This window comes from Taudactylus pleione, unplaced genomic scaffold (assembly GCF_031769625.1).
Source record: "Taudactylus pleione unplaced genomic scaffold, aTauple2 ptg000095l, whole genome shotgun sequence".
NCBI classification, from domain to species: Eukaryota; Metazoa; Chordata; class Amphibia; order Anura; family Myobatrachidae; genus Taudactylus; species Taudactylus pleione.
In genome coordinates, this window is record NW_028284497.1 from 21,218,494 (window position 1) to 21,232,119 (window position 13,626).

A 13,626-nucleotide genomic window follows, 5' to 3' on the forward strand; every position below is an offset into this window, starting at 1 on the left:
CAGGCATCTGACAGAGCAGCAGTCACAGCCTCACAATACGTCACACCCATGAGGCTGCGCTGCTGCTAAACTCCAGGTAAGAGGTGCATGTGAAGGGCTCCTCCAATCAGAGCTCAGCAGATGCTCCTCTAACCCCACTGCACATACTATTGGTGCATATTACCCAGTAGTGCACTGCAGTGCTGAGCCTGACTGCACTGTACCCCGGTTCTCTCTGCGTGTAGCTGCTGGCCAGCTCATTCACAGCCTTGCTGACTGCCCAGCAAGCAGCTGCACCGCAACCTGCCATACAACTACAAACGGCACCGGGCAGTGTGGATCCTAATATTGCGGTGCTGCTGCACCGCCGGTAGTTCCGCCCCTGTATACACACACAGTCAGTACTTTACCTAGCTTATACATGATTTAATCACAAATATCAATTTCCAGTTTAGACAAGTACCTTTAGATTGTATTTTTTCACAGTTGGGAGAAATTATTACACATTTCAGTTTCTTAAGTTTCAAGTGTTTCAACACTTCCCGTAAACCCATCACCAGACGCCTTTTGGCCTTTGCCTTCACTGGATCTTTAAGATACAAGCGATCCTGGAATCGGACCAGCTCCTTTAAGAGATCTGTCACACAGCTATCCACTTCTTTGCTGAGGACCTGGCTACAGTACCTAGAAAACAGTCAGACATTGCCTAAACAAGATCACTCCCATCATAACAATAGAATCTTGAACCTAGAAACACATGATATTACTTTACAATCCCAGCTCAGCTATATCCTGATTTCCAGTTTCATGTCAGAGGCATTTTGAGACAAAATAAAACATTTAAAAAAATTAACTCTCCCTATAGTGCTCTCCTCCTTAAGCAAATAGGCCCACCCTAGTGATGCACGAGGCACTCGGTGCCTGAAGAAACAGTCTGTCCATAGTGCTAAACAGCAGTAGTTCCACGGAGCACTATGGACGGCTTTTGCTGTACACTAGTTATCCCTGCCGCGGCCTGGCAGAATTCTGAATGAAGGTGTATACAGATGATTATACAACTGCCCACTAAATGGAGAATCATCATTTACACTGCAGCAACAACACACCTGTCTGATCATTGGGACTCCAACCTATAATGCAAGTTGTTCTGAATAAAAGGATAAACACAGAACCAGTAGGATGAGTACTGTAATAGCAGACAAGGTTACTGCTGTAACTTCTGTACAGGTCTATATTATTATTAGGGGGGGGTGGATTTAACCTTCTTTAGAGGAAAAGTACAGACGTTTCTCATAGCATCCAATCAGCTTCTAGCAATTATTTAACTAGTCTATAAAGTACATAGGACCTGATTAGTTCCTATGGGAAACTTCTCCACTTGTCCTCTTTAGAAGTTTTGATTCATCTCCCCCTGATTGCTTGTTAACTATTATTATTGGTTTATTACTGGGCACTGTGGTTACAACTGGCTTATTGATGGGCATTATTACAGCTGAAATGTTAATTGGTATTCAGAGCTGGATTAAGGGGGCCACAGGGGGCAAGTAACTCCGGGCCCTACTCTCACAAGGGGCCCCCTGGACTCATAGGAAACTATCATATTTTGGCCCCAAGGTCACGCAGCTGGATTGCTGCCATCATTGAGGCTGTGCTGAGCTGTCCTTCACACACTACCACCAATGGGCTACTCCCTCCCCTTCTGCTCTGTGATGCCCCCGCCCCTTTCTCTCCTATACCCTATGCTTGTGCTTCTCCTCCCCTAGTCTCCACCCCATCCTCTCCTCACCCCTGTCTGTGGTGTGTGTCCCTGTCTCTCCTCCTACCTTGGAGCGCCGCAAATTGCTGAGAGCAGTTAGCCTACTTCCAGTTGAGGTAAGTATATGGGGAGGTGTGGGAGGCATATTAATGCAGTCTGTGGTTGGATGTATTAATATTCTATGTAGGGCTACCCAGTCATGTTAATGACATGGGGTGTGTTCCAATATTAAGAGAGGAATATTACCGATATCTGGGTGGTGGGGAGGCTGTATAGTAATACTGGGCCTGATTCAGAGGTGGACGGATCTGCAGTAGCAGCTGCAACAAAAATGTAGCCACCATTGCGTCTTTATGACAATGCTGCGGGTGGTGGGCATTCTTTTGAGCTGCTGACCACCAGCCACTACACAAATCCATCACTGTGCGCGCAAAGACTCCATCGATCGAACATCGGCTGCACCATCGGACATTAGAGCAACCATATTTGTTTTTTCGTTGTGGTTCTTAACATTGACACGCCCACCGATGTTAGCCGCTTCCCCCAGTCCCTGCCCAGGAATGCTCATGGAAGTTAAATGGATCTCCATGCAATTCCAATATGCATCCCTGGCAGTAACCATCAGGACAGTGCGTGTGCACAGAAGTAAAACATTGACCGTTTGCGTTCAATGTTTTTCTAGCATCTACCCCTGAATCAGGCCCACTATGTTGGGTGAGGAGTATGGTAATATAGCATCTGAGAGCAGATAAGGCAATGCTGTATGTCTAAATTAGATGGATAGATCTATCTACCTACATACACACACACTCATACACAGCCTGTGGTGCTTGTTAATATATATTGGCCCCACTTTTTTGCTAGGATTTACACCTTTACATCTCTGCAGATATGGAGGCTCGGGCTGAGAGAACCAACTATACAGAAGAGATGATCATTGGATTGGAGCAGATGCACTCAGCAGTAATTAACTAACATGCAAACCCCCCACCCACCCGCCCTCGTTACTGCCGGTAGTGGCTTCTATTAGTTACTAGAAAAGCAGCTGTAGCTGACAAATCATTTGATACACATACTCGTGGCCTGCAATGCTAGCCTGCGGTAGTAAAGTAATGGTTGGTCTGTATTCTTGGTATTTATGAACAGACTGTATGTGCAGACAATAAGACAAGTACTTCAGTGAAGTGGATTAGTGCTTACTGGCTCATCTTAACAGTATTAGCTGTTAGTATTACTCCTCAGCAGAGATTCTCAATTTATCTTGTTCATTATTATTTAGGCAAGATTAAAAGAAAATGGAATGTGCAGCCTTTGGAAGAGTCCATTTACCAAATGAAGCACCAAAAATGTAGCAGGTTTCCTACCACTGGTACACAATCTGAGACTGGCATATTGAAAACTGGTTGCGTTTTTCGGTGTTAAATAGCGATAGAATACGAGTTGGCATTACATTCTCATAACAGAAACCACATTAATCATACCAGGGTAGATGTCCTAAGCCTAGGAGAGAGTTAAAGGGGTGATAAAATACCAACCAATAAGCTTCTGTTATTTTTCAAACGCAGCCTGGAAAATGACAGTTAGGAGTGGATTGGTTGGTACTTTCTCGCTCTCCAAGGCTTAATACATTTACCCCCAGGTATCATAGTGACAGTATAAAAAGAACTTACTCACGAAATCGCCTGCTGTGAATTTTGGGGAGATTGGAACTTGGATGCTGAATAGGCACAGCAACATTGGTGGCATCAGGAAGGTCCTTTGATTGGTCAATAAAAGTAATGGTATCAGCTGATTCCAGTCTCTTACCTGCTGTTATAGAGAGGATAGCTTATTAAAGCGCTATCAGTCCAGAAATGAAAAGTTGATTGCACACTAATCATCTTTGTGTATCAGTACTGCACAACAGAAGGAGAAGGAAAAGTGAGTTTTGTCTTCAGAAATAGACTCTGTTTAAACAGTAATGATCACCAAAAGCCACGGAGTTCCAAGAACCCTACAGAAGCGAGTGAGAATGGATCAGACTAGAGCTCCAGGAGTTGCTACAACAGATTCTCCATGTAGTCACTGGAGAGAAGCAGCACTGGAGTAATTTGCTGTAGAAACCAAGGGGTGTAATTAATCTTGTTCCAGGAGAAAAAAAAAAAAAGATTGAAATATAAGGAAATAACACGATCTATAGTATGAAGTAGTAATGATATAGAAATAAAAGTAATCACTTTTGTCCGTGGTTTAGAGTCCCAAAACAGTGCAGTACATTTATCCCTAACACGCTTCTTCCCTATGAAGTTTCCATCAGAGGAAAGAAACGCGTTAGTGACTTTATTCAGTGACTAGCACGTGGTTTCTCTTCATCTGCCAGCTGTTACATTGATGAAAATTTAGCTTGAGAAGTACAAGCATTCATGGTTTATTTAATAGTTTATTAATTAATTATTGTGGTTCACGAATGTATCAGTTTGGTTTTATTGCTGTTATTTAGCGTACTTTATTAGCAACCATTTTCTATTGATTATGAATTATTGTTGCATTGGACGTTTAATACATTTTTCAGATTAGCACATTTGTACTTTAAAATAAATAATGAATAATATAAAAAAAATGTATAAAGATGCTTCTATACTCCTATAGCGCTGTTTTTCCTATATTATTTGTGATTGCATTAGTATAAGTCTCTGAATCAGTCCCACTATACGATATTTTGGCCGATCTTGCGATCGATATGGATCGCAGGGACCGTAGTATATTGTGTACCCCAAAAATCACCCAATTTATCGTTCGATGAATTGGGTTGTTGCATCTTCCCATCTGATGTGCTGCACGGACGACGAGGATTAGTTACATTAAGCTTGTAACGATATACTGCGTTGTGGTACGGCAATGCGATACATCATTACAGTGCATTGCTGCATTGTTGAGGTGTGCACCCAGTTTTTCAGTTAAAGAGTCTAGTGACTAAGTACCATTAATATGAGTAGTCAATAACGGTTAGAAGTAAGGAACCCAAGACATTGCCACCCTGGGTAAACCCCCAGAGTGGCAATGTAAGACCTTCCTGTCATGCAGACCGAACAGCAAAGCAAGAAAGTACTGATAAAATCAAGTACTGTATGACAGTTCCTGTAAAAGTTATTACCACCAGTATTCTTTGAGTGGTCACAATTTAGACAGATGATTTGATCTTTATTACCCATATCATTAGGATGCGGAGAAGGTGAAGACTGTTCAGGTAGGGTCTGACTCTCTGACTCTTCTACATTATCCGGAGAAATCTCTACCACTGGCTGGGCTGCATCTTGAGACTGCGACGACTGGATCTGTTTACGCTGTTCTCGCTCTTTCAAAATAATCTATTAAAATATAAATACATATAGAAAACAAGTGTAAACTAACACATTAAACAATTTAACAAAATGGTTTCTTGTAGACAGAGAAATAGGGGCAGATTCAATACTCAGTTTAAGGAAAGAAAAACTAAGTTTTGGTTCTCCTTAATTTATACTGGCTATACCCTGGCTGTACTCTGAACAGAATGCTGTACAGTAACATAATGAAGAATATAAATTCATTATGGTCTCTTATAACCATGAGACTTAAATTTCATGAGGCTGCATTTTGACGTTACTGTGGCTCAGTAAATGTTCAACCATACATTGTGCAGACTAGCAGGATACTGGTACCTGTCTGGGAGGTAAAGGGTATTCTAACCTACTATAGGTTGAGTACAGTAAGGGTGTTTTTGGGAAATTGCAAACAGATGCATATGCTCCTTAGAAAATAATATTAGTTTGCGAGTGGATCCAGGTGCAAATTCCAGATGATGATGGATATCAGCACCAGTGATCGGTTTGTTGGTGCTATCTTCATACATATATTAGAGGATTTGGGGCTGATTCTGAGTTGGACTTATCAGCATCCGCTGCAACCTGCTTTCTACCTTATGCCAATGCGAGTATTTGCTCATGTATGTCAAGTATCTATACAATTGCATGCAGAAAGCTGGTCGCTGCATGCTACTGATCTGCTTACATCTCATCATATGAAGTCCTCAGCATATGGGCATAAATACACTATTTTTATATCCAGCTGTTTTGAGTGTACATTACATCCAACTCTGCATCAGGCCCTGTGTATTTCCGTACAGAGGAAATACTTGTGTTCCCATTAGCATCCTTTACACTAACCTTTTTAAGTGAAGTAGGTTTCTTTGCTTTGGGCACCTCTCGTTGCTTCCCTTTCTTAATCAGAGGAGCGCTAGAATCAAGGGGGTTGTGTGGTGCTAGGCCTTGCTTTGATTGCGTGTGTTTGGTTATAGTGACTGGCTCTCTTGATAGCACAGGTATACCACCACCAACTATAATATCGAAAAATAATAATAAAGAAACAAAAAGTTAATTGTGTCCAAAAGTTGAATAGTCTTTAATGGGGCCCATACACCTACACGATGAGCTTCCGATCCGATTTACATCCGATTAGCCTGCAGTTCCGTCGGCACTTTTTAATTTTTTTTCTTTGCACAGGATCAGTCGTATGAGCCTCACGCGCTCATTAGGGAATGGGGACAAACAGTATTGCCATACGATGGATCGCATAAAAAAAAAAAAAAAACAACACGTTCTGAACACGATACGATGGAACATGTGCTGCACATATGATCATAAGATACGACTGAAGGATCCACGGTAGGGAGCATCGGATGAAAAAATGCATGATTTCTGAACGTACGTCGAGTCGAAAATCGTGTGATAGTCTACAAATCGCGTAGGTGTATGGGGGCCTTTAAGCTAAATTTGTGAAAGATACAAAATGACTCCTATAAAAGAAAAAAAAAAGGAAACTTTTTGCGTTTTATTACAAACAAAATTATTTTAGGGGTAATTTTAGGCCAATTTCCTTTTTAAATGAAAAAGATAATAAAGCAATTATTTTTCATTTAAATAAATGCTTTAATTAAATTTGGAGTGAATAAATTAACAAGAAAATTGATTTTGAGGTTATTTGAGGCCATTATTGGTTTCAACAACCAATAATGACATGTAATTATTGGACTAATTAGGCCAATTAGAAACTTTCAATTGCTAAATTAGTCATTAATCATTAGGGAGGGGTGTTTTAGGGGTTCTGAAGCAAATCCTGCCAATTTTTCCTTAACGATTTTAGGAAACATTGGACTTGCTCAGAAGCTGTGAGAAAAAAAAAAAAAAGCATGGTTAAGTTCTATAGAAAATTAGGCACGCTAATTTCTCGCAGGCAATTGAATAGGAAAAACCTTGCGGGAAAAACCCAGTGCCCCAAGATTTTTTCAAATTTCTTCCGCAACTGAATATGCCCCTAAGTGCTACATTTATACTGTGGAAAGCATTTTTTCCACATCAGTGCTTGCATTTAATTGTCAGTCACCAATAGCTACATTTTATACACAACTATGTGCTTTTTTTCCATATTAATGCATCAAAAATGTCTCCTTCCAATTAGAAAAACATTATTACAATTTTGGGGACCCAGTTTAATTTGCTCTTAAACTTCCTTACTCAGTTAAACCTCTAACTGGCCAATTAATTTTTTTCTTCTTTTTATTAATTACTAGCTGAAGTACCAGGCGTTGCCCGGGTTTAAATCTTCAAGTTATAAAATTTTATGTGATGTCGTCCAAATCCATCCAGTGGAAAACCCAGAACAGGCTGTCTGGGTCAAAGTTCTGCCTGACGCACTCCGCAGCAAGGTCCGACCTGGACCTCAATCACTCTACTAGTCATCCCAGACCAGTTACACCCCTCTGTGGGTCAAAAGTCTGCCCAGCGTATACCAACGGGAGGTCCGACAGGGACCTCAACATCTCTAGTTCAGGGGTGGCCAGTCAGTCAGAGGCAAAGAGCCAAAAAATATCTGTAGTCAAGCTAAAGAGCTGACAGAATGCACACGCCGAAGGCCACGTCCCATTTTTGTGTGCACACCTTTTTTATGACATTTGCAGGCGCATAACCTTGTGTCACAGCCCCCACAGTTTTTCAAGAGCCCCATTCTGCCCCCATAAGCATGAAAGGAGACATCATCCCCCAGGTCTCAGGCTGCCCCCCCCCACTGGCTCTCAGGAAGTAGTGCCCATTATGCCGTACCCCCTGTATTTGTGCACCTTATGTTGGACCCCCTGTAGTTTGCCCCATATGCAGTGCCCCCTAAAGTAGTGCCCCCAGCCCAGTACTTACCCAGCCACACTGGCTCCGGCACCCGCTGCCTCTGACTGGATGCAACTAAAGCCAGCAGGCGCGCGCAAGGCAGGCTCCTCACATCACTGGGAATGCTGGCCTCTGAAGTGATCAAAGGCTTCTTTAGCCCCTGACCACTTCAGAGACCAGTGTTCACAGTTAAATTGGCGGGAGCCGCATCTCAAAACCTAAAGAGCCGCATGCGGCTCGAGAGCCGTGGGTAGGCCACCCCTGCCCTAGTAGGACCCAGTGTTACCACTCCGAACTTTTCGTCCAAATCCATCCAGTGGAAGGCTCAGAACAGGCTCCCCGGGTCAAAGTTATGCACAGCGTACACAAACAGGAGGTCCGACCAGGGCTTTAACCCCTCCCCCCCACCCCTAAAAACTGGGCAGGATCCAACTGAACCAGTTCATGCTGGTTTCATCCCAATCGGTGGAGGGGTGTCCAACTGGACAAACAAACAGACCAATACATTTTATATAGAAGATTTGTTTGGATTTTGCAATCCACTGAAAAACGCCCTACCTCTACTCCTGTGTGTATTTCATGCTAAACCAATTCAAAACCTTGCATATGGACTTTAATTCAATAATCAATTAATTCATTAATATATAATAATCTTGGCCAACAGACCCCTGAGCAACTTAATCTTTAATGACATCACCAAAAATGTAAGGGGCAGTCTTTAAGACAGAGAAATTCTCAACATGAATAACTCTGTTGAATACAGTAATGTTTTTCTCATACTGTAGTGTAGATACCATAAAAATGTTAATTAATTTGGGCTGGTGATCTCCTGCAGGGTGGGATATACTAGCAACAAGTGAACAATCTGTTCTTGATGTTGAGGTGTTGGAAGCAGGAGAAATGGGCAAGCATAAGGATCTGAGCGACAAGGGCCAAACTTCATCGAACGAACGGACATCGGCATGTCAGGCGAGAAACATCGGAGAACAAACACCCTGCAATCATTGCAGGAAGAACACAAGCTAGTGGTGGCAACGTTATGGTCTGTGGAATGTTTTCATGGCATTCTCTGGGCCCACTCATCCATGTGGAAGGCACCCTCAACCAATTTGGTTATGAATCCATCCTTGCAGAGCACGTACACCCATACATGCAGATTGTCTTCCCTGAGGTGGATGGTATCTATCAGCAAGTGCAACATGTCACACGGCTATAAATGTCAGACAGTGGTTGGATGAGCACGACCAAGACTTCCCTTGCCCCCAAATTCCCTGAACTTGAACCCAATTGAGCATCTTTGGGACCACCTCGATCATTGTGTTCGCTCCATGGATACTCCACCACACAACCCTCCAGGAGCTGTCAGATGCACTGCAGTCAGCAGGCTCCATACCTGTGCCAACCTTACAGTACCTTACTGAGTCACTCCCAGTCCATCTAGCAGCTGTTTGTGCTGCACACGGCGGTTACTCTTGCTATTAGCTGGTGGTCATAATATTGTGGATAAATTATATATATATATATGCACACACACACACATACATATACACACACACACAGTCAGGTGCATAAATATTGGGACATTGACAGAATTTTCATATTTTGGCCTCTATTCACCACCACAATGGCTTTGAAATGAAACAAACAAGATGTGCTTTAACTGCAGACTTTCAGATTTAATTTGAGGGTAATTACATCTAAATCAGTTGAACGGTGTAGCCGTCCAGCCAGGTGTTTCTGAGCATCGTAGAGAACCAGTAGGGAATCCGTACGACAGAGGCCAGAAGTTCTGTCCAAGTAGATCCCGCAGGGCCTGGATGACGTCCAACAAAGTCAGATCGTCCCGGTAAGTCTCTTATGGAGAAAAACACAGGAAAGACAGTTTTCTGGTTCAAATAGAAAGCCAAAACAACCTTCGGTTGGAATGAGGGTACTTTTCGGAGAACCGCCCGATAGTCGTGGAATATGAGGAACGGTGGTTTGCAAGACAAGGCTCCCAACTCTGAAACGGCCATAAGGAAAACCAAAATTTCCACATGACGAATTTAAAGTCCACGGAAACCAAAGGCTCAGAGGGAGCCTGCGGAGAGGACTAAGTTAAGATCCCATTGAGCCACCGGCGGCTGAAACGAAGGTTGAACTCATAACACCACTTGCAAAAAGATCCAAACCTCTTTCAGAAGGGCTAGATGTAGCTAAATATTAATAGACAATGCTGTCCAACAGAACCAGAAGCTGAGGTGAAGAAGTCATCCGTGCGTCCCTACCAATTTCAGAGAATTTCCCACAGGAATTCCTGCGAGTGGAAGCAGGCATACTGGATGGTCTCAAAAGGTGGAGACCATCGTACCAAACAGCTTCATGCACAGCCAGATGGACAAGCAAGGCACAGACAGCACAGTCGTGACCAAATCCTGGAGGGCCCGGACTTTGGATTTGGGTAGGAAGACTCGATGGAGGGAGGTGTAAAAGATCACTCCCAGGAGCATCAGGCGCTGGCAAGGAGTCAGGTGCGACTTCTCTAGGTTCAGGATTCAGCCGTGATCCTGAAGCACCTGCACCGTACGGTCTAGATGGTGCTGCTGTTGATCTTATATCCTCAGGAAATTATGCCCTGCACCCAGGCATCGGCTGTCCACGCCACCCACCGGTACCCTGAACTGGAGCAGACGTCCACCTACACCGACCAAACTGGGTGGGCAAGACTCAGTCATGCGCTAGGCTTATCAGGAGCCTTGGTTCCAGAGTGCCTGTAAGTATCCGAAAACCTTCCCCCGAAGAGCTGAACCTCTGCTGTGGAAAAACCTGCTGCAGGCAGACTGACCTCTAGTAAACCCCTTGAAAAGGCACAAAACCACAGTCCCCGCTGTTTTTGGGCCACTATGGGTGGGAAAGTGCCTTAGCCTGGGCAATAACTGTGTACAACTCCGTGCCAAACAGATCCCCTGCCAAAGGGGAGAGGATCCAAAGAACGCTTGGATTCGTCGTGCGCATCCCAGGCACGGAACCAGAGCGCCCGCCGAGCTGAGATGGCCGTAGCCGAAACCCTGGAGGCCACCCGAGAGCAGTCCTGGACGGCCTCACACACATATTCCGGGAAAGTAAAAGCAGGGAAAGTAACCATCATCTTGCGCCTCTACGCTTGAACGGTCCCACCGCTTGCGCATCCAAGGCCAGGGACTGCTGCATTGCCGTAATGAGGTCTTCCACACTCTGAACTAAAGAGGGCTCCAGATCCGCCCACTCGGGGATAACCTCCTCCTCCAGAAGTTCACCCTCTTCTTCGGAATCCGAAAAGTCTAATGGCCCCCTGGAAAAAGGAAGACGCTTATGTGCCTTGCGCAGCTTAGGATTTTCAAAGTTCCATATAAGAGGAAACTTTCTCGAATCCTGGCGATGTGTGCTCCATGGTACGAAGCCACGGTTGGTCGGGTCCTGGCTGGAAGCAGCGCACAGTACCTGTATAAGAATGCAAAATATATATTACAAATAAAATAAAAATAATCCCTAGCAACAAAGGGCTGCAACGCAGCCCTTCCACAACATGCCCAACTTCACAGGCAATTAAACTACACTGACATGATAGGGTTCCAGAGGGGAGGAGCCTAGTGTTAAAGCTACAAGTTTAGTTAAGTGCCAGCTCCTGCAGTCCCAGCTATAACCCCATGGTCCAGTGTCACCCAGCATTGAAGAAAGAAAGGAAAGGTACAGTACAAGGTCTACAAAAATAAGATATATTTATGAGCGTCCCCGGGTTGGAAGTTTCAGTAGTGTAGGTGACAAATGGCCATAAGGGTCTATACTAGGCACCATTATAAAGGGTGTGAATAAGATTTTCTGAGATCAAACACTTCTAGGCAGGAAAGGGAGGGGACAAATAAAAGGGTTAGAGCACCACTCATATCTCAGGTGAGTTGAAGTACTAAGAACCAGTTTGTGATCTTACAGGCTGTCGAAATATATACCCCATTTTTTGTGAAAGGATGTCACTCCCTTTTCAATATGAAACTTAGCCGTGCAGCGTTGAGGATAAAGGAACTCCAGTAAAGCTAGCTTCCATTCCACTAATGTAGGGACGGTCTGAGAGATCCAGTGCTGTAATAGGAGACGTCCACAAAGAGTAGGACTCTAGCCATCATAGCCAAGTGATCAAGGAGTTTATTCCAGAATTTACTGATCTTTCTACAAGACCATAAATGATGAGAAAGTGTAGCAGAAGGGAAATTACATTTAAGGCATGAACCCATTTTGGTGGCAATAAAGTGTTTTCTTTGCGAGGGTGAAATATAGGTTTTATTTAGTACCCTAATATAGATTTCCTGCAAACAAGCCGACTTCAAGATCCTTGTGGTATACGGAACATTTCCCCAAGATCGGGTAAGTCTGGTATTTCATATTTTCATGTGTCAGAAATCATCGACCATGAGGATCCAATTAGTTCGTTGAGATCCGGATAAAGATAGCGGATTTTAAATTTACGTGTTTGGCTAAGGATGAAGACACCCTGAAGGTGGAGGCAGTCCGTGTAAGGCCTAAAATGGTCAGTAAACGACAGAATATAATGTTATCAAAGAGGTCTTTGATAACCAGGATCCCCCTACAGTACCAAGATATGTAGGCCGGGTTACCTAGGGAGGGAAGAAAGGTCGGATTTTCCTACAAGGGTATATAAAAAGGTGTAGAAAGTGGGTCGCCCTGAAGGAATTTGCAAATAGCAATCCAGGCTTTATTTGTGTCCGTAAAGTTTATTATTTTGACTCTGATCAGATTCTGTAAATTAAGAAAATTAACCCTGATATAAAATCATTTTAATAACAAATGTTTGTTAATAAAATTATACTGAATCGGGTTGAATAGCTATTTATGTAATTTGATGCTAAAAAAATATATAGAAATATTAGCCAGTTTAGTGGTTAAGGGATTATCTGGGTGACAGCTGGAAAAAAAACATTCAAACCCATTTACATCATCAGCAAATATTCAGAGGAAAAATATCTACTTCTCAAAGAGCATGAAAGCAAAAAAAGAGCATGAATCAAGGAAATATGTATTTTTTCCCCTATAATACTCTACATCAGTGAGAGACAACCTGATTCACTTCAGGGGCTGCATTGGGGTGGCCCTCTAACCTTTAAAAAGGCCATACAGTGCTCATTTGAAGGCATGCATTTTATTAATGAAAGACATCTATATCATCATATCAGGTCTTTTAAATAAGCATTATAAGCTATAACAAAAAAAAATCTGACAACAAGCATAAAGGAGGGCAGTCTGTTGCACATCACTGCTCCTGCTCTACATAGACTGAACAACATTTAACAATTACAATATGATACAAAAAGAGCCTCCGATATCCCACAGCTTACCGCACAGGGTAACAAGTATTGTTATATTGTAAGCCCCAGAGTATGCACTGCACATAGATTTTTCCTCGCAGCTCCTGAAGCTGCAAGGAAAGATCTGCGTTAAGTGCAGCCTCTGGGGCTTACCGCACGAGGTAGCGACAGTAATTGAAGAGCTCAGGGCAGAGCTGCAGCCACACGGTAAGCCCTGTGACTAATTGAATCTACCCCCAAGTGTATGAGTTTCCCCTGTCGCCTTTTTCTTTCTGCACACTTGCACCATTTAAATTGCAGAAAAAAAACAAATTCTGCACTTGCAATCACAGCTGAATAGTAGCCATGCTTTGTCTGGAAAACAAGTGACAAAGAAACGTGG

The 13,626-nt window shown here is 43.2% G+C and overlaps 1 protein-coding gene across 4 annotated transcripts in view; it reads right to left on the reverse strand.

The window, feature by feature from the left end:
- The window catches only part of SECISBP2 (SECIS binding protein 2), a 38,824-nt gene that overhangs the window by 7,179 nt on the left and 18,019 nt on the right, over positions 1-13,626 (reverse strand). For 2 of the 4 annotated variants that reach the window (XM_088470052.1, XM_088470050.1), the window contains exons 6-9: positions 5,917-6,086; positions 4,923-5,082; positions 3,406-3,541; positions 443-663 (exon numbers count right to left, since the gene is read on the reverse strand). In XM_088470052.1, coding sequence (XP_088326178.1) covers positions 443-663; positions 3,406-3,541; positions 4,923-5,082; positions 5,917-6,086 — 687 coding nt within the window. Of the gene's footprint in view, positions 1-442; positions 664-3,405; positions 3,545-4,922; positions 5,083-5,916; positions 6,087-13,626 lie in introns of all 4 variants that reach the window. The other 2 variants (XM_088470051.1, XM_088470048.1) reach the window with 1 other exon arrangement.